This window comes from Condylura cristata, unplaced genomic scaffold (assembly GCF_000260355.1).
Source record: "Condylura cristata isolate star-nosed mole 26May11 unplaced genomic scaffold, ConCri1.0 scaffold00008, whole genome shotgun sequence".
Taxonomy (NCBI): Eukaryota; Metazoa; Chordata; class Mammalia; order Eulipotyphla; family Talpidae; genus Condylura; species Condylura cristata.
In genome coordinates, this window is record NW_004567109.1 from 35,910,451 (window position 1) to 35,933,073 (window position 22,623).

A 22,623-nucleotide genomic window follows, 5' to 3' on the forward strand; every position below is an offset into this window, starting at 1 on the left:
CAACATGTAGACATTATATTCAGATAGTGATAAGAACTGGAAGTAAAATGAAGGCATGCCATGGCATACAGAGCTGCAAGGAGGGCTACTTTAATCAGACCAAAATGCCTAACCATGGCAGCACATTAGAATCACTTGGGGCTGGTAAAATTCCTAAACCCAGACTGGAGTCTTCAGGGAAGGGACACAGCACTATTCTTCTTAAGGCTCCCCTAGGGTTTCCAATGTGCAGTCAAAGCTGAGACCCACCACAGCAGCGTAACAAAGGCTGAGGACGAGCAGAAGAGGACTATAAGGTGGGAGAAGAGCAAATGCTAAGCCCCAAGTGGGCCTGCTCCCAGCACATTTGAAGGGACAAATGTATGTGAACAATAGGGTTGAAGCAGGCTAGAGTCGTGACATGGACTGCTATTGGGTAGAGGGGATGGTTGGGGCATTTAAACAGAGGAGAAACAGTTGGCCCTCCCTGGTGGTGCAGCGGGTTAGAGCATTGAGGCGCTAAAGCCACTTCCGCATGAGTTCGATTCCCGCCTGTCGCCTGCCCCGGAGGTGACCACATGGCGTGGCAGACCTCTCCTGGCCCGCCCGCTGCTCCCTCAGCAGTGTACTTCGTTGATCTGTCTGTTCTGCTCCCCACTCTGTCTCTGGTGAAGCCTCTCATCGACTCAGAGCCTCTGGCCTGTACCCCAGTTCTGTATGCACAAATAAATAAATCTTTAAAAAAAAATTATATAAACAGAGGAGAAACAGGCCTTGTTTTAGGCTTTGAGATTAGGCTGGCCATTTCTGCAAACGAGGCGTAAGAGCTCAAAATACAATGGCTACTATGGGGGCCCAGTGTCCGATGTTAAAAGAAGTGAGAGCAGCAATTCTAGGACATTCCATTTCATCATGGATGACACATGTATCACAGAAGCTCAGGGCTAAGTGCTTCTCCTTTGAACTTCCACAGCATCCCATAGCTTTTTCTCTAAGAGAACCCTCTCCCATATCGCATGGATCTGTACTTCTTGTCTTTTCTCTTCCCAAACTGTGAGCTAAAGACTGGGACTATGTGTTGTTGATTTGTTTCATTTCCACCACCTGACACAATGTGGGTATTTAATAAATGTTTGTTGAATGACTGATTTAGAAAGCATTCTAAATCCAGTGAGCCGCTCTCTAGAATATGTAAGGTTTGGTTTGTGTTCTGAGTCAACAGACATTGGTTGTTTTGCTTCATCTGAAAAAAAAAAAAAAAAAAAAAAAAAAAAAACCACCAGTATGGTTTGCACTAAGTGAGTTAAAAAAGAAAAAAACTGAAAAGGATAGTTTGAAGTTCAACAAATTAGGGGTTTGTCCTGCTTTCAGCATTGTGGTTCAGATTAAATATCTTCCTTAAGGGGCCCACACCCCCCCACCCCCCGCAATATCCCAGAAGCTACCTGGACTCCTGGCCCCAGGGAATACCAAAGCCAGGACATAATAAAAGCACAGGATCCAACAGACCACCACAGCTGGCAAGGAGCCAAACACATGCAAAGCCAAAATGGAGTTTTAAAGAGCCATTGAGATTAATTCCCTTGAAGAATGAAAACCAGATGTCCCCCCGAGGAAAAGAGAGTGCTAAGGACAAGAGTGGCCGAGGTGGCGTGGAGGACAAGCTGGACTTCACGAGCGATGCTTACCCACCGTTAACCCCAACAAACTGAAGGTTCTTTTTGGTCCCATTACCTCCTGCACGGAAGCCATAGTCTTTCTTTTTCATTATGGACTTAAGGCTGGTCGACGGGGAGATCTCTAGGCAGACACAATATCACAGGTTAGAATGATGTTGGGGAAGCCCCAGAGTGGAACAAAAACGGGGCTTGTGCTTTGGGCAGGGGGTACAGATTGAAGGTGTGTGAAAAGTAAAAAGGGACAGGGAACTAGATAATGTCAATCAAATATTTTGAGGGTCTTTGAAGGTGCCCCGCTTTCTGATCAATGTCAGTCGAACAGTTTCTGTTCACAGAGTCCTACGTGGAAAAGGCAGCATCGGACATTCTCCCAACAGCTGTGGTGGGGTGCCCTTGTACCCCTGTCTTGTGACTGGAAATCAGAGGCTCAGACTTGCTCAGCAAGGGGCAGGACTTAAGTCCCCTGACCTTGGTCGTCCCTGCTGGGGACACCTCAGTGATCCCTCCTGGCTCACAGGCCCCTGACACCTGTAATGTGGGTCAGCACGGCAGACACACGAGCAGGAGGACAAGTCTTTTGCTGTGCTCCAAGGGCTTGGAGGCATTTCCCAGCAGGCGGGACCAGAACTAGCCCCCAAATAACGAGAAAGCAGCTAATTTGTGATCAGCGGCAGGAAGCTGACCCACAGGCTGCTCAGTGAGCAAAGCAAAATGTGATTCTACTTTACTCCACACAGGAGTGTATGATCTGCTAGATGAGGAGGAGCAGCTAAGCCTAAGGGTGGGCTTCACCAGGAAGGCCACGCAACCGCGTGTGCTCTGTGTGTATGTGAGGAAGAGACAGAGGGAGGAGGAGGGAGAAAATACTCAAGAAATATTTCAGGTCTCATTAAAACATTCCTCCAAAACTACACGCGAGGAAACCTCTCATGTGCATGAACCAGAGAGGATCACGGGAACACAAGAACCCAGGAGACAGACAGCAGCAGCTGACTTAGAACACATTTTCCGGGGGCTATTCTTGGCCCTAGATACTGCCTTTGTTCAATGCAAATGAGAACTAGGCACCCTTCCCTCTGGGTGGACCCAGGGCAGCAGGCTTGGCAAGTAAAGTGGGGGGCTGGATTCAGCTCCCACTTACCTTCCCTGGTTGGCATCTTTGTGCCCTTTGCTATCTCAGCAGCTGTACACAAGTCCCTAACTGAGTTCCAACCTTAGAACAAGCACCAGAGTAGGGGTGCTAAGCCTCCGTGGTGACATAAATCAGTTTTTATTCCACTGGGTTCCTGGAACTACATATATTTAAGAAAAAAAAAATTCTCATGCAACTTAAACTCCTTTACCCTTAGACATGACCGGTGAAGGAGAAAAGATTTCCTGCCCTGGACACTGGTATTTACCCATCGGGGGGGAGGAAGAGGGGCCTGGGGTCTCCTTCTGGGGTGTCGCTTGGGCGGAATAAGCAGACAGCAGCAGGTTGAGGGAGCTGAGCAGCTGGCTCTGGATGCTGCTGAGCTTGGAGGCAGGCTGCTTGATGGCGCTGGCCAGCTCGGGGTACCCATGCTCCAGGCAGGTCCACTGCTCCTGCAGGAGCTCCTGGATCTTTTTAACATACTGCCCAATAGTGGCGTCGGAGGGTGAGCTCGGTGGCTTTCCTGGGCCCTCCTTCTCCGGGATCTCTGAACCGGCCTCCTGCTTCCCTGTGGGAGAGGCCTTGTCCCTCCATAAAGAGTCCCCTGCTTCACTGACCAGAGCTCCAATCCCCCCCGGAGGGCCTTCCTCCTGCTCAGAGCCTGTTTCTTCAATCCTGAGCTCAGTGCAGAAGCAGCTGTGCAATGAGGAGGTGAGGACCGAGTCGGGTCCCCCCGGCAGTGACAACTGGGGTGTTGGCATGAGTTCTGTAGGGCTCTGATGCCCTCCTTTGTGACCGTCCTGCCCCCACAGGAGGCCATTCTCCTCTCCTCTGGCCCCCCAGCTTCTCAATCCCGTGCTTCCCAGAAGATCAACCCCAATGCTCTTGTCACATGACTCCCTGGCCAAGATGCCGTGGAGAGGGTCAGTGTTGACCGTGGCATCTGTTTGGCCTTGCGCATCTTTGGTGTTCTCATGGCCGAGCTTTGCTGCCAGTTGAGAAATGGTACACTCCAGCTCTCGAATCCTCTGCTCTCTAGACTTGATTTCCTCCTGCTGCTGCTGGAGAGCAGATCTGACCTGGGCCAGTTCCTCAGTTCTTCCAGACAATTTGCCCTCGAGGTCCATGAGCTGCTGTTTCAGACTGGAGATGTTTCTGGGGTCCATCCTGGGAAGGCCCAGGTTTTCCTCTGTGACCTGGGTGTCAATGCTCCTCACATCTACCTCGACAGGTGGTGGGGGTGGGATCTCGCTGATGTTGAGCTCAATTTCTTCCAGCTCATTTTCAGGGATGGGTGATGGCAGAGGTGGGGGGCTTGGTGATGGGGAGCCAGGAGTGACCACAACTTCTGCATCTCTAATATTGAATTTGTCTTTTGCATCCTCCAGAACTACATGTGGTGCAGCCTGAGATGAAAAATGAGGAACTGGGGGAGAGAGGTGATTTGAAACCTCGGGAGGCTCAGCCATCTCCCGAACCAGCTCCGGAATCCCTGGCACAAGGTCTCCAAACTCTCTGACTTTGGGCTGGGCCAATACTCGTGAGGCAGGGCCGTGAAGACCTACAAACCCTTCCGCAGGGCCAAATGCACCATCGCAGACACTGCTTTCACCCTGAAGAAGAGGGAATGTGGGGGGATCTGAGTTGAGGCTGGTGTCCTCTGAGGCCCTGTTTTGCAGCAGTGTGGCTGGCATGCTAGATGCTCTTAAGAGTTGGGGCCGTCCACTCCCGGAGGTGAGTTCAGTGTCCCCAAGAACGACAGCCTCTAACTGTCGGGCAGTCTCCGCCAGCAAGGCCTTCCTGTGGTAGCTCAGCTCACTTCCACCAGCACAGGTGTGGGGGGCATCCCCAAGAGGCAGTGACTGAGCCCTCTCCTCTGTCCTGAGGAACACCTTTCTTGGGGCCAGTGGTGACCAGTTTGGGTGGGGAAAAGCAGCATGGGGACGAGCCCCGCTGTCAGGAAGGCTGAAGTTTCGGGGCAAAGTGCTAAACTTGGCCTGCTTGGCCCGTCTGTGAATAGGGATCCTTCTGATGGTGTTTCCTTTCTCAATGTCATCCACATACTTGAGGAAGTCCAGGTCTAAATGAAAGCCATATGGGGTCTCCACAGAGTACTTTGGAAGATCTTTCTCATCATCCCTTTGGGAAGACTGGTCTTTGGCTATAAGACAAGACATGTTAAACAAAAGTATAATGTGAATAAGAATTACAGGCCAGTGAGGTTTAATATCTGTGATTTTGACTTCATGCTTTCACATGAGGCTTCTCCTAAGCATTGCAGCTTCTAAATTATGTGGAGGATGAGATGTTCACAATGTTTTCAGCTGTGCTAAAAAGTAATGATATCAATGTGTACTTAGCCAATGTCTGCAAGAAAAAGGCAGAGGCAATAGTTCCCACTTTGCAGAAAGTCATTCCAGTTACTTCTGTGGAATCTATCTGCAGATCAGCAAAATAAAATTATATTATACTATTGTCCTGGGCTGGAGTCATGTCATCACTGAACTGAAGTGGCAAGGAATTTGCCACATCCGGGTACTCATCAACAATTATAGACTTAGAAGACCCCAAAGGTTGAGATATACAACTGTCTTAGCATTTAAAAAAGAATCTAGAAGCCCTCCCTGGTGGCACAAAGGGTAAAAACACAGCACTATGAATCTATCGCAGCCATTGCAGCACAAGTTCAATCCCCGGCCAGGGAGCTGACCCACATGGCGTGGCAGACCTCCCCTAACCTGCCCGCTGCTCGCCTCAGCAGTGTACTTCATCGATCTGCCTGTTCTGCTCCCTACTCTGTCTCTGGTGAAGCCTCTCACTCCCCACACCTCTGGCCTGTACCCCAGTTCTGTATACATAAATAAATAAATCTTTAAAAAAAAAAAAAGAATCTGGGGATAAAAAAAAAAATCTTGAATTATTCAAACAGGGTCTTGCTAAAGCCAGGGACATCAAGGAGCTGGGCCTTCTGCATTATTTAGACATTCTCAGAGGCCTGCGCCTCCAGGTGCAGGAAGATCAGAGAAAATTGGAACATATATTCATGTCTTGCCCATGATCTTTTCCACCTGAAAGCTGCTTAGTGCTTAACAAATGTGAATGTCATTTTGAAAAACCCATGCCAAGTGAGGAAATACCACATTTTTCATAGACGGGGGGAAAAGGTGATGAGAAAAAAGGGCCTTTTAACATCAAAAGAGACATTGGCATACATCCTTGAAGACTTTTCCGTGTGGCCCGGCCAATTACTGGACACGATGAGAAAATGTGATGATGGGAAAATTCCCCATCACATCAAGCTACCATCTTCTTGTCTTCAACAGAGGATGCCAAGAACAAGTGAGGCCTTTGAATATTTCAAGTCCAGAGGGACTTGTTTCCAAGTAGCTTTTTCTTCAAGTTAAATAATCTTTGTTCCTTTGATGTTCTTCAGGTAAGAGCCCTTATTGTCTATCTCTCTGACATTTCAACATGCTTTGAAACTGTTGAGATCAAGAAAGGACAAGAGTGGAAACCACAGGCGATTGGTATGTCATAGCTCAGGGAATGACAGAGCCTCCCTGTATTTCATGATCTGTAAAATGGGAATAATGTGGCAAGATGACATCTTGTAAGGACGGATTAATTAATAATATAAAGTGCTTAGAACGATGCCTATCATCTGACAAACATCCAATATATACAGTATCACAATTACCATCTTTGGAGAAGCCCAAAACACAGAGGCCAGAAGCCCCTTAATGGAAGCTGATTTTCTGGGTGCACACTAATTTATGATCGGTCAACTTCTTAGTTCTGAGGGTAAGAAATCTCAGTGGAAACTCTGGAGCCAATGAGTTCTGTTCTGTGGCTCAGGACCAAAACCCCCTCTGTTCCTTGCTTCTGCTGGGATGTGATTACCCACAGACCCTGCCATGTTTAGCTTTGAGGCTAAACACAAATTTATGATCAGTCAACTGCCTAGTTCTAAGGATAAGAAATCTTAGGGGCAAAATGACAAGAGAAGAGTAATTCAGTTCACTTACCTGATCCACTATTACTTGATCACCTATGTGTTGTTTGCCAATCTAGATCCTTCAGACAGAGATGAATCAGCTATGATGAATCAGACTACTGACAAGGTCAAGGTGAGAGAAGCTAAAGGCCACGGAAGGACAGGGATAGGTGAAGAGAAGATAAAAATGAGGTGCACCTGGGGCTGGTTTCCTTCTAATGGGTGTTGACATAACAGGACTGAGCTCTTCTCACTTGCTCCTGACCCCTCCATCTTCCATCTGATGCCATATGCTTGTCAGGTGGCTTTTGTGCTTGGGGAAGTAGTTATCTCAGAGAACTAAATACACTAAGTGAAGCAGACTAGACACAAAGGCTGAGCTCACAAATACTGACACAATGGAACCCCCAGCCTCAATGCAAAACATGGCAGGGTCTGTGGGTAATCACATCCCAGCAGAAGCAAGGAACAGAGGGAGTTTTGGCCCTGAGTCATACGATGAAACTCATTGGTTCCAGAGCTTCTGTGCTGGCAGGTACCTGGACTTCATACCACTAACAAGTAAATGCTCCAGCACCCAGAAAGTTACAGATAATTTCACATTTGCTCATTTTTTTTTTTTTTTTTTTGCTGACCTATAGAGGCACAATGGCAGTTCAGTAGATGAGAATGCTTGCTCTCGTTGGCTTTCTAAGCTGCGCTAAGCAATACTTGTGGGCTGATTGCTCCACTCAGGCGCCTCTTGCATTAGAGGGACAGGTCAAATCTGAGAGAACAAACTTTGTCCAAAGTTATAAAACAGAAGCCAAAGAACTCTCCTTAAGGTATTATTTATCTGCTTATTGACTCGGCTCAGTAGAAATGCACTGATTTACCCAGTGGCATCTGGGAGCAGGGCCAGAGTGCAAATACAATAATAGCATTAAATAAGAAACAGCAGATTCAAAGGGTAAATCTTCCACAGGGGATAAAAGACCCGAAGAAGTCTGTGAGTCTGCACACCAGGGGGATGGGTATTATAGCTTGGGCTGGAACGTCTCTGGCTCATGACCTCTCTCTCACATACAACCACCACTGCACTGCACTGCCCTGCCTGCCATCTGCTGCTCTGTGTTCCTTCTTTTTATCCCAGTGCAAGAAACACTGGAGCTTGAACAAAGGAGCTTGTGCTGATTGGCTGGGAAACCTACACTCACACTAGCTCTGCTCCTGTTAAGTTTACCTGGTGACAGGGATGCAGGAACTCAGAATTCTGGGCATCGAGCCAGGGCAATAACTACTTTTGGAAGACTCTGTTCAAAATGGACTTCACATGGGATAAGCCAGTATGTGGCCAACTGGCTGGATTTGAGTTGTGGCTCTGTCATCTACCGAAGTGATTCTGGGCAAATTATTTAATTTCCCTAGGTCTCAATTTCTCTGTTAAGTGACAATAGTAAAGCCTAACTTCGAGTTGTGACTGTTGGCACTAATGCAGTACAGAACAAACAAAACACGGTACTTGACCAAGGAACTGAAAGGCAAGGAGGACTAGGTTCTGAATGGGGTAGGGGAGGAGTCACAGACGATGTTCCTGTTCCCTGGAATATTTACTCCTGTTAGTACAGTCTCAAGAGGGAGGGACTGAAGAGTCCCCCAAAATAGTTCTGAGAAAATGAGTTAGGGAAGAATAAAACTAGATACATGAGGCTCAGCGTTACCTACAATTGTCTGTAGAGTTGTTCTGAAAACATGCTACCTCACTGGACCCTTGGAAGAGCCTAGAAACACAGACCTCGGCTTCAGGTAACACAGAGACATGAGGAAGGGGTTAGATGGGGACAGGAAAGGAAGGAGGCACCTCAGTAAGTAGCTTGAGGAAATGTGGTGGCAGGTGAGCAAACCAATTGGAGGTGCGTAAAGTGGGGGATAAAGCTCAAAGGCTGTGTTCAGTTTCTGAAGGAAATGTGAAAAACAGAAACTAGAAAGTGGCTAAAAATAAAGCCAGAAAGAAGGGGAATTAAGTGAGCCACTTCAAGAGGTCCAGACAATGAGGACAGAAGCTTTCCCCTTTCTGCCTTTATTTTGTGAGATATGGGTGCCTGACAGGAGGGGTGACTTTGTTGAGCTTCTTGTGGGCAAGCAGAGGCCCAGGGTGGAAGAAGCTGAGCAGCGACAGGCAGCCGATTACAGGCCCCTGGGACACAAACGAATGAGCTGGGTTCTGTGGGATCACTTCCAGGGAGCACTGAAAAGGCAGATCTCTGGGGAGAAAGGCAGACTGTTGAGATATATGGTGACTGCATTTGGAAAGAAGGAAGAGGCACGACTGCAGCCGATGCCTGGTCCCTACATCCTGTGCCAGTGAGAAGCCATGTGATTCAAAAAGGGAATGCAGGCTTTCCAGTTTCCTGACATTTGGTGATCTGGAAAATGCATTTTTTTAGAAGTAAGGTGATCTACTTCCAGTCTGTGATCTTCAACAAGTTTCCCAGGAAGATGTAGATGGGGGCACTCATGGAGGCACTGATTGTGCTCAATAGTTATTAACCCGACAACTTCACATGTATTGTCTCATTTAGTCATTTGCCAGCCCTATAAAGTAGGCACCAAAGCCTGCTATTAGAGAAGAGTGATAGACTGTCTGCAAAAATAGCCGGTCATCTTCCACCCTTGGATACTCCCCTCTCACACCGACCCTGGACCTGGCCTTGTGACTTGCTTGGGTCAGTGGGGCTCAACAGCAAATGTAATCTATGCACAGACTTAAAAACTGCTTGTAGTCAGAATATGTCTGTTCTTGCTACGTTAGGAACCCTCCTTTCACCATGTGAATACCCCCCAGCCAGCCTGCGGGATGATGAGAGACACATGGCCAAATCATCACCGACACGCCAGGGCACATGCAGTCAAACACCACAGGTGAGGGTGACCATCCTCAACCATGTGGCGCCAGTCAAGTCACCCGGAAGACCACAGAGCTGTGAACAAGTTTTGTAGAGATCACCCAAGCAAGAATACTAGCTCAGCCACACCATTTTTCAAAAAAGATCTTTAAGTCAATACATCTTTTGAGTTGTTTGTTACACAGCAACGTTAACCGATACATGATGGAGTTGAGGCTGAGAATTGAAGTAACAGAATCACACAGGGGTGAATGGAGGCCCTTTCTACTATGCCGTCTGCCTCGACTTTGAGTTCCTGATCTCTAAAATGAGGATAATGGGTGAGAGCACCCTACTCTCGACTTGGTACCTGGAAGAGATGAGAAAGCACTCTGAAAATGATCCAAATACAACAGAGACAGAAAGCTTCGTTCTCATCCCCTACCACCTGCTACTCTTCAGGCGTATCGTGCATGGGCATCCAACACCAGGTGTTGGGGGCTGTCTTCTGTGGGCTCCCCTAGGTTTTTTTGTTTGTTTGCTTCTTAAAGATTTATTTATTTATGCATACAGAACTGGGGTACAGGTCAGAGGTGTGGGGATGAGAGGATTCACCAGAGACAGAGCAGGGAGCAGAACAGGCAGAACTGATGAAGTACACTGCTGAGGGAAGCAGCGGGCAGGTCAGAAGAGGTCTGCTGCACCATGTGGTCACCTCCCAGGGCAGGGATCGAACTCATACTGAAGTAGCTTTAGCTTCTTAGTGCTGTGTTTTAACCCGCTGCACCACCAGGGAGGGCCTCCCCTAGGTTTTTTAGCAGGATTTGTAGTAACCATACCTGCCAACCCAAGTGCTCATTTTAGACCAGAGAATACAAAGCAGTTCACCTACCATCTGTCTTTTCCATCTTAGGAAATGCTGACTGTCAGCTTCTCAGCTACTCTTCATCCAGTCCGTCTGTAAAATTTGTTGGAGAGCTCTGAAAGGAAGGAGGATAGAAGAGAGGAATCTCATTAGAATTGGAATAAGTATGGAGACCAAAGAAAGCAACATCCATCCCACCTTTCTCCCTGGGGTTCCCAGGGCCTCCAAGGAGGGAGGTTAAAAACCGATAAACATTCCCAGAGTTTTTAGTTGTAGGTATGCCTTCATGGAAACTTGGCAGTGGTTAATACCAAAGAGAGAGTTTCATCCAAGACCCTCACTTAGCAGGAGAGGGAAAGCAGGCTCAGAAGTTAATTGCTCTGTGCAAGGCCTCTCAGCGTATCAAAGAAGGAGGTGGATCCAGACCCAGGGCTCTGACCACCAGCCTGTAGTCTTTCATGATATCAAGCGCTGAAATCTACTTACCCCCATGCCTGTAAAAGAAATATAATCCATTTTGTGAAATAGCTGTAATTAGTCTACAGCTATATGGCCGGTGACATCCCAATCCAATCCAAGACAAAGATGATATAACTGCAAGTCTGACAAGGAGCTGATACTTACAGGTGATTTCTAACCACCGCAGAACAAGGGGAAGTTAAATCTAAGTGACGAGACAACATCGGTGACTATTCAAGCAGAATACTGTCCTGACTCTGAATTAGGTAGGGTACTTGAGGTTTGATCATAAATTCTCCCCAAAGTCTTAATCCATTCCCATAACTCTTTCTTCAAATGATAAACAACCTAGCTGCTGCCTCTGTGACAATAAATCACCTAGGAAATTGACTTTTTATGATTGTAACTGCACACATCAGAATAATGAATTATCTGTTACATCCCAGGAGTGGAAGCAGGACTGTTTTAAGAATTCCAATGTGTTTAATAATGAACTCCAGACCAAAAATCTGGACAGTGAGGAGGGAAGGACACAGCATGAGAGAAAAGTGAGGGGTGGTCCCAGCATCCCAGGATGGAAAAGGGGGATCAGACAAGTGAACTCACTAGAGAAACATCAGGACTCAAATAAGAGGAAGACTGAAGTTTGCCAATAGAAAGTTTAGTGTCTCCTCTTGCGCTGAGCACTGCTCGTGCTCCAGGATCAATGCTGTTTCCTGTTTCCTGCCTTGGTTCCTCTGAACCTTATTCCACATACCTCAGATGGGCCTTCCCTGTGCAGGTACGGCTGAGCCTTGAACAGCATGCAGGGTCTGTACACAGCGACACTTGTAGAAGGAACAATGACACTATAAGTACCTCTCTGAGGGGACAAGTACCCCTGAGGTGATGAGGATTTGAGTCTGGGGTGGCACAGAGGTGGAGGTGAGGAAGTAGCAAAGGAGGGTGAGAGTGGATGGTCCTGGAGGCAGAGCGTGGTTGTCATGGAGGTAACATTGGAAAGGACTAGAGGGTTCTTACTGAGTCAAGGGAGAGTCACCCTTGTTGTAAAGAGGTTTTGTCCAGTGGTGAATGAATCAATAAAGAAGTTGTGGTGGGCCCTCCCGGGTGGCACAGTGGGTTAAAGCACAGCACTAAGAAGCTAAAGCCACTTCAGCATGAGTTCGATCCCTGCCCTAGAGGTGACCCACATGGCCCAGAAGAACTCTCCTGACCTGCCTGCTGCTCTCCTCAGCAGTGTACTTCATCAGTGGGCCTGTTCTGCTCCCCACTCTGTCTCTGGTGAATCCTCTTACTGCCTCTGCACCTCAGGCCTGTACCCCAGCTCTGTGTGCATAAATAAATAGATCTTAAAAAAAAAAAAAAGTTGTGGCACACACAATGGAAAATTATTCAGTCGTAAAGAAGGAAATTGTGACATTTAGAATATGGTAGAACCTTGAAAGCATTATGCTCAGTGAAATAAGCCAGACAGAGAGAGAAAATATTGTACACTATCGCTTACATGTGGAAACTAAACAACAGACCTCATAGACTTGGTTCACAGGTTGATGGTTGCCAGAGGATGGGAGGGGTGGGCAAAATGGGTGAAGGTAGGTAAAAGTAAAACTGTCAGATATGAGATTAATAAGTCCTGAGGATGTAACCTATAGCACAGTGATTATAGTTAATAATACGTACTGTGTATTTGAAATTGCTGAGTATAAACTTAAAAGATCTCATCACATGGGCCCTCTCTGTGGCGCAGCGGGTTAAAGCACAACACTAAGAAGCTAAAGCCACTTCTGCATGAGTTCCATCCCCGCCTGCCCCGGAGGTGACCACATGGCGCGGCAGACCTCTCCTGACCCGCCCGCTGCTCCCCTCAGCAGTGTACTTCATCCATCTGCCTGTTCTGCTCCCCTCTCTATCTCTGGTGAATCCTCTCACCCTCTACATCTCTGGCTTGTACCCCAGTTCCATATCTTAAAAAAAAATAAAAAAGATCTCATTACATGGTTCACAGGTGAATTGATGGAGGGAATTTTATAGGGACTATACCTAACAGGAGAGAGCATACACTGCAAAGAAATGAACAATGATAAGTTTTCATCATATAATGCTAAGCAAATTAAGCCATAAGGACAAAGACCAGATAGTTTCACTTACATGTGGAAATATAGAGAAATAAAACAAACAGCCAGCCAAAACCAAACCAACGAAATCTGAGTGTGGGGCTGAGGCTCCAAGAGGGGAGTGGGGAGCCACGGTGGGGACCGGCTTAGTGGGGCGCAGTGAGGACCCGCTGGTGCCGCCAAGATAAGAGAAGGGTCCCGGGAAGACACTGCTCCCCAGTTCACTACAGTCTGCAGTCTGGAGGTGGCCTGTGGGCCTCCTGGAGGCTGGCAGGCAAAGAGGCTCAGCAGTGTCAAGATTAGGCCTGAGAAGAGAAGGATGAGGTCACAAACCCCAAGTTTGTCCCTCACCTGCTTCCCTGTTCCCCTCTCCCTTGCACCCCATAACTTTCCTTGGAAAGCCAGAGGACGGGGCCCTTGACATAACTCAATAATCTCATGGGATTCTCACCAGAACCCAAAGCCTGTTACTACTGTTCCCATTTTTCAGATCAGGAGACTGAGACTGAGAAAGTCCACAGACATGCAAGTGTTGCAGCAGGACGTGGTGACCCCAAGCCTATGCTGGGAGAAGTGATTTGTCCACCCTCGTCCTCCCCCACATACCTGCCCAACAGTATGCTTGAGCCCTAGTGCTCTTCACCCTGGGAAATAAGGCTTCCCTCTTTCTCCCACCGGCTCTCTCATGAGACCTCACAAAGGAAACAGGTATTTTTCCAAGACTGGACTGCAAGCAGTAGGCTTCTTCCAAGGAAGAAGTACCCCCACCCCCGGCAGATGCACCTTTTCCTGCACGCTGTCATAGACCTTTTGGGGGCTCAATCACACCCAGAGCCTTTAGTTAGTTAGGCATTCAGCTTTCATAGATCAGGGCACGGGGCTTCAAATAATTATGCAGCACACATTAGGTCAAAATTCATTAAAAAGAACTCTAGAGAGACCGCTAATAATTTTCTTATTTTCTACTTCAACTTAGCTAACATCAATCATTCCAAGGCTACAGAAATTAAATGGAGCTGACACTTCAACTCTCTGAAGGAGAGAGCTCTATAAAGGGTTCTAAATGGGAAGAAGGGGGGTCATGAGCCCACCACAACATTTCACCTCCTCCAACCCAGCTTCTGAGCTTTTTGCTCAGGGTAGTTTATAGGGGATATTTTGCAGTTTGGCTAAAGGGGTTTTCTTCGAGTGGCTGGGTGTTTGATGTGGCTAGGTGAGTGGAACTGGAGAGTAATTGCCTCATCAACAAATGCTCCTTTGTTTGCAACACAATGGAATATGTAAATCATTACATTTTGACAGAAATCCCCTTTAAAATGAAATCTGTGACCTGGAGCATTTAAAATTTGACATAAGCAATTTATTACTCATTTTGTTAAGTCGTATCTCTAGTGCTCAGAGCCTGTAATACCTGGTGTTGTTCTGTAAAGATGTGTTTGTTTACATCCTATCGGGGATCAAAGAGGCCCAATTAGATCCAAGTTCCTCTCACTAGCTCATCAAATTACATGTGTTTTGTGTATATATAGCTTTATCTCTTTCTCGTTCTTCTTCCTTGCCAAACTACAAACTTATGAAGGTCACAATTCCTGCAGGACTCATGCCTGTCTCCACCCTCAATAGCCCTGTATCCTAACACTTGATACTCAGCACTCACAGGAACAAAATGACTTGGCTTTCATGGGGGGGTCGGGGTGGGGTTAAGGGTGGTCTGCTATGGGGTGGAGTGTCTCACTTATTGTTACACAGATAACCCTGGGAAATAGGTGTCATCTCCAAAGTACAAAGTGACTACGCAGCCAATCAAAGTTAACTAACCAGGGGCAGAACAGTTCCTGTCACTCCATGATCAATCACCCCACAGCCTCTGAAAGCAGGCAGCGAAGAGGAGGGAGCCGAGGATGCCTATTCACAATCTACCAAAGTACAATCTCAGGTAGCCAGCAGGGATAGCCCAACTAACTCTACCAGGCCACATTAGAAGGTTCCAGCAGGGCCCAAGCCCCAGGGCATGGATTTGCCTGGGGGCAGCAGTGCCCAGCTGCCTCCCCATAGGGATTCCTTTGATGATGCCATTTTTCAATTGCATGTCTAACCTCAGCTCCAAATACAAAGAAACAAATTTCCCTTCATCTTGAAAATGAAACCTAGTTCTGTACTTTTGTTTTTTTTTTCAAACCTCTCTTTATTTTGCAGTAATAATAATGCCATATTTCATCCCACAATAGGCCACATGCCAAAATAAATAGCACCTTGGACTTCCTTGAAAAGAAAGCTTGGCTCACAGCACAGCCTTATTGCCACAAGAACTCTTGAAGAATCCAAACTCACAAAGTCAAATGTTTAGCAAGGTGGCACTCCCAACAGCAGATCTGTCAGTCCCTCCAAGAGCACTTGCAAGGACAAAGCACTCTGTCCAAGGAGGGGAAAAAAATGACCCATACCATGAGCCAAACCTGCCAAGATGATGAGAGCATCCCGGTCTCCTCATTCCAGGCCCCCTGCTTCAGCGAGTGTACATTTCCCCTGTGCTGAGAAGCAGGGGGCATCTGAGAGCTGGTACTTAACATTGAGAGGGCAAAACCCAGAAACCTAGACACCGAGGGCGTGAGGCGTAGTCCTGGAAAAGATTCTGCTGACCCAAGTCTCTGCCCACCCAGGAAACAAAAAGAGAACTCGTGCTCAATAAAGGTGCATTAACACAATCGCATCAACTCGTTATCACATTTTTCTGCAAGTGCCTGTCATTTCTGCCTGCAATGCAGCAGCTGAAACTGAAGCTTCCAGAAGAGAAAACTGTCAGGAAGAAAGCTGTGCCCACATTACCTTCCCTTGGCATCCTCCTGCAGCCACAGCCCGGAGCCAGAGCAGTCTGCCTTCCAGGAAGCAAGGTTCGGGCTACTGGACCGAAAAGCTGACTGCACGGGAGTTCAGCACATCAGCATCGGCTTCCCTGCTGTTAAAGGATTTGGTCAGGTGATCTGTGACCTTGCTGGGAAAGCAAATACCGATGACTTCCTTTTGGTTCCCAGGAAAAGGGGATTGGGGTTGGGGAGGGATTCGGGTGCTCAAGGAGCTGATACTGGACCCAGCAGCGAGGAAGACAGCTCAGATCTTTCAAATGCAAAGTTAGTTCCCCGGGCTGTTACCACATGGGAGGGACACTTCAAAAAACAAACAGCACATACCTTCATCCTCCCACTCCCCCAAATCTGCGTACTCCTCTGTGGGTTGGGGTGGGTAGAAAGAAGCATGGGGGTGTTATCATTAATTATGCTTTTCCTCCTCCACCCAGCTCCCAGCACGCAGTGACTCATTGATACGGTATCACTAGTGGAGGCACAGCTGCCTGAGGTACTGAAACCCTCCAGTGCACATCTCTTGCTCCCTGGCATTGCTTTCAGAAACTTTGCCATCACCTGCCTCCTGGGGGCCCACAACTGTGAGAAGCTGCCTGTGAACCCAGAATTTTAGCTGCGTTGCTCATTCAGTGACCCGGAGTATACTGGGCACAGCCTGAGACAAAAACAATGACCAGTGAATTCCCGGAGCCAGACTGGCACCTCCCCCCTTCCTGCTGCACTACCAATTTGCTGTCCAAGTCCCGGAGTGCACCCAGTTCTGGCAGAAAAAGAAAAGCAAGAAAGTACCTTCCATAAGGATCCAGCTCCGGGCAGGTTTTCTAACTGCAACACAGATGAGTGACTTCAGAGGGTCAGATGTAAGCGCCAGGGAGAAGGCGACAGAAGAGGAGGAAGGTCTCTGTGGCCCAGGCAGAAGCTGCCCACCCACTGCAGCCACTGCTTTTTGGAGGAGAGACAGGTGTGGAGTACGAGGCTCCAGGATCCCCAAACCCAGCATGGAACCTGAAGGAGCTATGGGGTGTAACTGCTGACCAGAAGGGGCCTAAGCAAGCTCAGCAAACAGATGAGAGGGACCTCTAGCCAAGTGAAGCCGCCTTGGGAAAGAAGCCTTGTCAATAAGACAGTCAGACAGGCCGAAGCAGCTCTGACCTTCACAGACATCAAGAGGTGCTTTCAAAGGCTGGGGCAGATTCCTGTCTGCCCGGTGCTGAACTTGATGCCAGCACGGTATCACCCTTCAAATGCTGCCTGCATCCAGCCCAGGACACTCGGAAAGCTCTTCACATCCAGGGCCCAATTAGCCTCAGACCAGCTTAAGGCAGCCAGGATCCTCGTTGTACAAGAAATGAAAGACATTCTACGTGACTTCCCATGGCTCAGCTAGGTTTTATCTGGATTAAAATAAAGATTCCTGGGATAGAATTTAGCGCTCTTCCCACCGCACTGGCTCATATTTCTTATTCTCCTTCAAGAGTCTAGTGCATTTTGCTCAAGAGGGAGGTTAAAAGTCTTACTGAAGGACACTGAATGATGTGATAAACGAGACCATGGAATACCAAAATTTCTCTCAAATGCTAGAAATAATTTTCTGGGTCAACTGAGTACACAGATCAAATCATGAGAGTAAATATATATGTGTATATATATATATGTATCTTGAACTCTGATTATATAAAAGATATGCAGAGAATTAAACTGCCTTTCTGATAGATGTTTAAATAATCATTACTCCCAAATTGGCTGGAGAATGGCTAGCAGCTTAAGACATTTCACCAGGAAATGGAGTGAAAAAAATTCTCCATTTTACCAGGTCCCATGAGGTCCAGCCACGCAGTCTTCCCTTCTGGTTTATTTGTGTAGCTATGATAAACATTTCCACCCGCCTCCTAAGATAAATTCTTCACTAGGCAAAATAAAGAGGTGATAAGCTCTCTCCCAGAGCTGTGTTTTTCTTGCAAGACCCGACATTCCTCAGGAACACTATTCCACTTTCTCCCTTTCCACTTCCGGCCAGTCCTCCAAACTTCCATTCAGCACCCTGTCCAAGTACAGGAATCATCCTTCCTGCCTCCCCTGCTCCTGTCTGCTGTCTTCTGCTGCAGGGACCACCCAGTTCTAACTGCTGCCTGTCTGTCTCCAGGATCAGCCTCACAGGGAGATGTTCCAGCAAACTTGTGAACAATCCACAATAACTAAAACAAAATGGGTGACCTCTCCAGACCCTCTAAGTGCCAGGGAAACACCTGTTTTCCAGCAGGCTCCAGACCTCTCTTTAGATTAAAGAGACAGTAGAATGCAGGGAGGAAACAGCCTATCAGTGCTAAGATGACTTCAGACTCCAGGCCTCTTTCAGGGGAGAAATAGCACTTTGAGTTGTTCAAACGCTACAGGAGATGCTGGGACAGGGGCTGTGCCAACTGCCTTTGTTTCTAAGAGAAGAGATTCTCCTGTCTTTGGAGCCTTTATACCTTAGCCAGTACACTTATTTGAACTCCATGGTCAAACAGGAAGAAGAGCAGAACAGGGAATTTTCCAGATGAGGAACAAAGTCTGTTTGCAACCATACAAAGTCAAAAAAGAGGCAAAATATCAGCTCCAACCCAGATTTTCCGTCTCCCAGTCTAATATCTACTCCATGAAACACAGGTGAATGGGGCCTGAATGAAGGGGTGTCACCAGGACCAGGATATAAACTTCAGTGTTGGAGCTATCCAGGCAGAAGATGACCTCGCTCTGAGGGAGGGTCTTCATGGGAAACCCCACATGGGGAAATTCCTGCCATGGCTTCTGGCCCTTGCCATATCTGATGTTCCAGAATGACACACAATCCTCCCCACCTCACCACCCAAAATACATACATTCCTCACTCAAACACATGTTTTTGTTTTTAAAGATTTATTTATTTATGTATATAGGCCAGAGGTGCCGGTGCAGTGAGAGGATTCACCAGAGACAGAGTGGGGAGATTGAGGAAGTACACTGCTGAGGGGAGCAGCAGGCGGGTCAGGAGAGGTCTGCTGGGCCATGTGGGTCACCTCTTGGGTGGAGGATCAAACTCACATTGAAGTGGCTGCAGTTAGCTTACAGTGCTGAGCTTTAGCCCACTGAACCACCAGGGAGAGTCCTCAAACACATGTTTTAAGACTAGTCACCAACTTCATATTACCATCAAATCTCCCAGAGACATTCATCCATAAGAACTCTTCTGCCAAGAGCCATTTGGGGTCCTTTCTGTGGCTCAACAGGTTAAAGCGCAGCACTGTGAAGCTACCACAGTCACTGCAGCACAAGTTTGCTCCCCAGCCAGGCAAGTGACCCACATGGAGTGGCAGGCCTCTCCTGACACACCCACTGCAGTGTGCTTCATTGATCTGCTGTTCTGCTCCCCACTCTGTCTCTTGTATATCCTCTCACTCCCCACACCTCTGGCCTGTACCCCAGTTTTTGTGTGCATAAATAAATAAATAAATAACTTTTAAAAAAATCCATTTAGCAAACCTGCGGGAATTACAATTGAGATGGAAAAAAAATGTACAAAATGATGTAAAAATAAACTGTTATAAAAAAATCCATTTAGCAGAGGAAAAAGCTTGGTTCCTTTTGCAACTTAGAAATATGCCCTCCCCCCACCCTACACACATACACACACACACACACTTGTACGACCTGAGTCCCTCTACCCTGTGTGGGAAAAAAATGTGGCTGTCCAGGTCAGGCAAGATGAGGGCCAAGCAAGAGAAAAAAGAGAGGGAGCAATCTTAAGAATGTGCCTTTTATCTAAACTGTCCCTCAGGCTTTTGCGTTTTCTCCAGGAAGGTCAGGTATTTGGCAGGCTATATGCTCACACAGCTGAGGGGGAGCAGGTCTTAGGTCCACACAGTGCAGAAACAGCCTCTCAGCATAGGCCCGAGACAGCCACACTTATCTGATGGATGCCACTTAAATGACTAGAGAAAGAAAACACACCTGTGAGGCTGTGGGTGCAGCAGGACAGGGGAACCAGCCACCCGGAAGATGGACTTATTAAAGCTGATGAAACTTTCTGAGGGAAGACAGGGCCAGCTTTTGGGAGAGAGGAGGCTGACCTAACCAGTGGAAAATGCTCCCTGGAAGATCCTCCAATCCTCATCTCTCCCTTCATTTAAAGCCTTCTAGAACACTCTCAGTCCTCACTCAAACACAGTGTAAAATTAGATGCCAGTATACACATGAAGAAAGGGCACAAGTAGGCAATTCATAGAAGAAATGACTGGGATGGTTGAAGATGTTTGAAGAATCAAAAACCAAAAAGACATAAGTAAACAGAGAAATGCCAAATGCTGTGTTTACCCTTTACTGTGCCAGGCACTCGAGGGCCATTCCCAACATTACTCAATTTTATACCTACTTACAAGTATATTTCCAGTAAAACAATATAGTTATTTTCATTATCCAAGCACAAAGCCAGGACTTAGAACAATTGTCCAATACAGAGACTATCAGCACCAAAATTTGAATCCTGTTAACGTGCTGTTCTTAACCATGCACGGTACAACACAGACTCTCTTAGAGTTAGAGGGGAAAATTAGTAAAGACCCTCAGTGTTGATGAGTGTGATGAGAAGGGGACACACACTCCCCCCAAAGGTCTTGTCCCCGCCTATGTGTTCAGGTCCCTGCCTGTGTTCAGGGCCCTGGCATAGTTGGTATTTGTGCAGAGGTGACTTCAAACTCAACCACAACAGAATAAAATGGGGTAGTAATAGGATGAAGAAGGTCATAGTGATGTGATATCTTTTTCTAAAAAAAATCCTTACGGCCCTCCCTGATGGTGCAGCAGGTTGAAGTGTAGCACTATGAAGCTATCCATAGTCACTGCAGCATGAGTTCGATCCCCAGGCAGGGAGATGACCTGCATGGCACAGCAGATCTCTCCTGACCTGCCTCTTGCTCCCCTCAGCAGTGTATTTCAGTACATCTACTTGTTCTGCTCCCCACCCTGTCTCTGATGAGCACTCTCATCCCCTGCACCTCTAGCCTGTACCCCAGTTCTTGTATGCATAAATAAATCTTTTTTTAAAAGAATTCATAACAGTTTAAAAATATAGTTATCTTTGCTTTACAAGGATCTCTGTAAAAGCCTGCAAGACTGCCCTAACTTGGGCCTTATTTCTCAGACCCACACCCTCCTGGATGTCATTCTCCCTTGTGTTTAATTCTCTCTTCAATGCTACCTGACAGATGGGCCTCAGGGCAGGTCTCCAGAAAGGACCCCAATTCCAGGTGCTGGAATCCAGCTGCCACATCTGATGATGAATGGTTGGTTATGAGTACAGGCTTTGAGGTAAGACAGGCCAGGCTCAAGTCCTGGTTGTGTGAGCTCAAGCAAATGTCTTTATAAGAAGAGCCCAGCCCAGCGCAACATTGGGAGTACGGTGAGATAAGCTGTGTAAGTGCTTGTACTGATGTTGCCTGAGTAACACATACACAATAAATGTGAACTGTGATTACATTTTAAAACTGATAGTGTTTTAAACAAGGAGAGGACGAGCTCATGTTGAATCCCTAACAGATGGTATGGTAGGAACTAAAAAAAAAAAAAAAATGTGCTGACTCTATGAATAAGCAAATGGATGAATGAATGAATAGCAGGGAGAGTGAGAGCTAGAAAGGTTTAATTTAGATGTAATCTGCATATCACATAATTTACCCATGAAGATTGTGTAATTCAATAGTGGTAGTATACTCAGAATTGTGCAAAATTATTATATCTAATTTTTAAAATTGTGGTAAAACACATAGAACATAAAATTTACCATTTCCCTTTTGCAAGTATAAAAATAAGTGGCATTAAATACATTCACAATATGGTGTAACCATCAACGTTCATCATCTCCAGCATAAACTCTGAATCAATCAAACAATAACTCTGCATTCCTCAGCTCTGGGAACATCATTGTACTTTCTGACTCTGTGAAGATGCCTATAACTGGGAACCTCACATAAGTAAAATCATACAATATTTGTCCTTCTGTGTCTGACTTATTTCATTTAGCAAGTTTTCAAGGTCCACCCAAGTTGTAAAACATATCAAATTTTCATTCTTTTATGGTTAATATTCCTAATTTGTACACTGCCAGTCTCCTTTAAATTCAGGCAAGGTAGAAGCACCCCGGCCAGACCTCAAACTGGAAGAAACTACCCTGAAAAGGGAAGGCCTGCAGGCAAGTGATTGTGTGGAGGGTGGTGGAGACCTGATATCATTTGATAAACTCCCATGTGTAAGCAGTGGGTGCTGTTGCGTGCAACCTTGACCCTTGACTGTGAGGATGCAGCAACAGCATCAGTTTGGTTTTAAATTGATTTAAATTTCTTCTACTAATTTATGTTACTGGTACAAATATTTTTTGGAGGGCCCCTCCTGTTGGCACAACAGGTTGAAGAGCAGCACTGTGAAGATATCTGCAGCCACAGCCACTGCAGCTCAAGTTTGATCCCCAGTCAGGGAGCTGACCCCCATGGCACAGCAGACCTCTCCTGACCTGCTCACTGCTCCCCTTAGCAGTGTACTTTGATGATCTGCCTGTTCTGCTCCCCACTCTGACCCTGGTGAATTCCTCACACCTCTGGCCTGTACCCCAGTTCTTGTATGCATAAATCCATAAAGCTTTTTTAAAACAAGAAATATTTTTTGG

General features: G+C 46.8%; 1 protein-coding gene across 4 annotated transcripts in view; it reads right to left on the reverse strand.

Annotated features, from left to right (window-relative positions):
• KANK4 (KN motif and ankyrin repeat domains 4) overlaps positions 1 to 22,623 on the reverse strand; it is a 61,545-nt gene that overhangs the window by 17,920 nt on the left and 21,002 nt on the right. The window contains exons 1-5 of one of the 4 annotated variants that reach the window (XM_012722352.1): positions 16,737 to 16,967; positions 15,913 to 16,042; positions 10,541 to 10,628; positions 3,002 to 4,951; positions 1,668 to 1,779 (exon numbers count right to left, since the gene is read on the reverse strand). In XM_012722352.1, the coding sequence (XP_012577806.1) occupies positions 1,668 to 1,779; positions 3,002 to 4,951; positions 10,541 to 10,556 (2,078 nt within the window). In that variant the 5' untranslated portion in view covers positions 10,557 to 10,628; positions 15,913 to 16,042; positions 16,737 to 16,967. Of the gene's footprint in view, positions 1 to 1,667; positions 1,780 to 3,001; positions 4,952 to 10,540; positions 10,629 to 15,912; positions 16,043 to 16,736; positions 16,968 to 22,623 lie in introns of those variants that run through there. The other 3 variants (XM_012722351.1, XM_012722350.1, XM_004679507.2) reach the window with 3 other exon arrangements.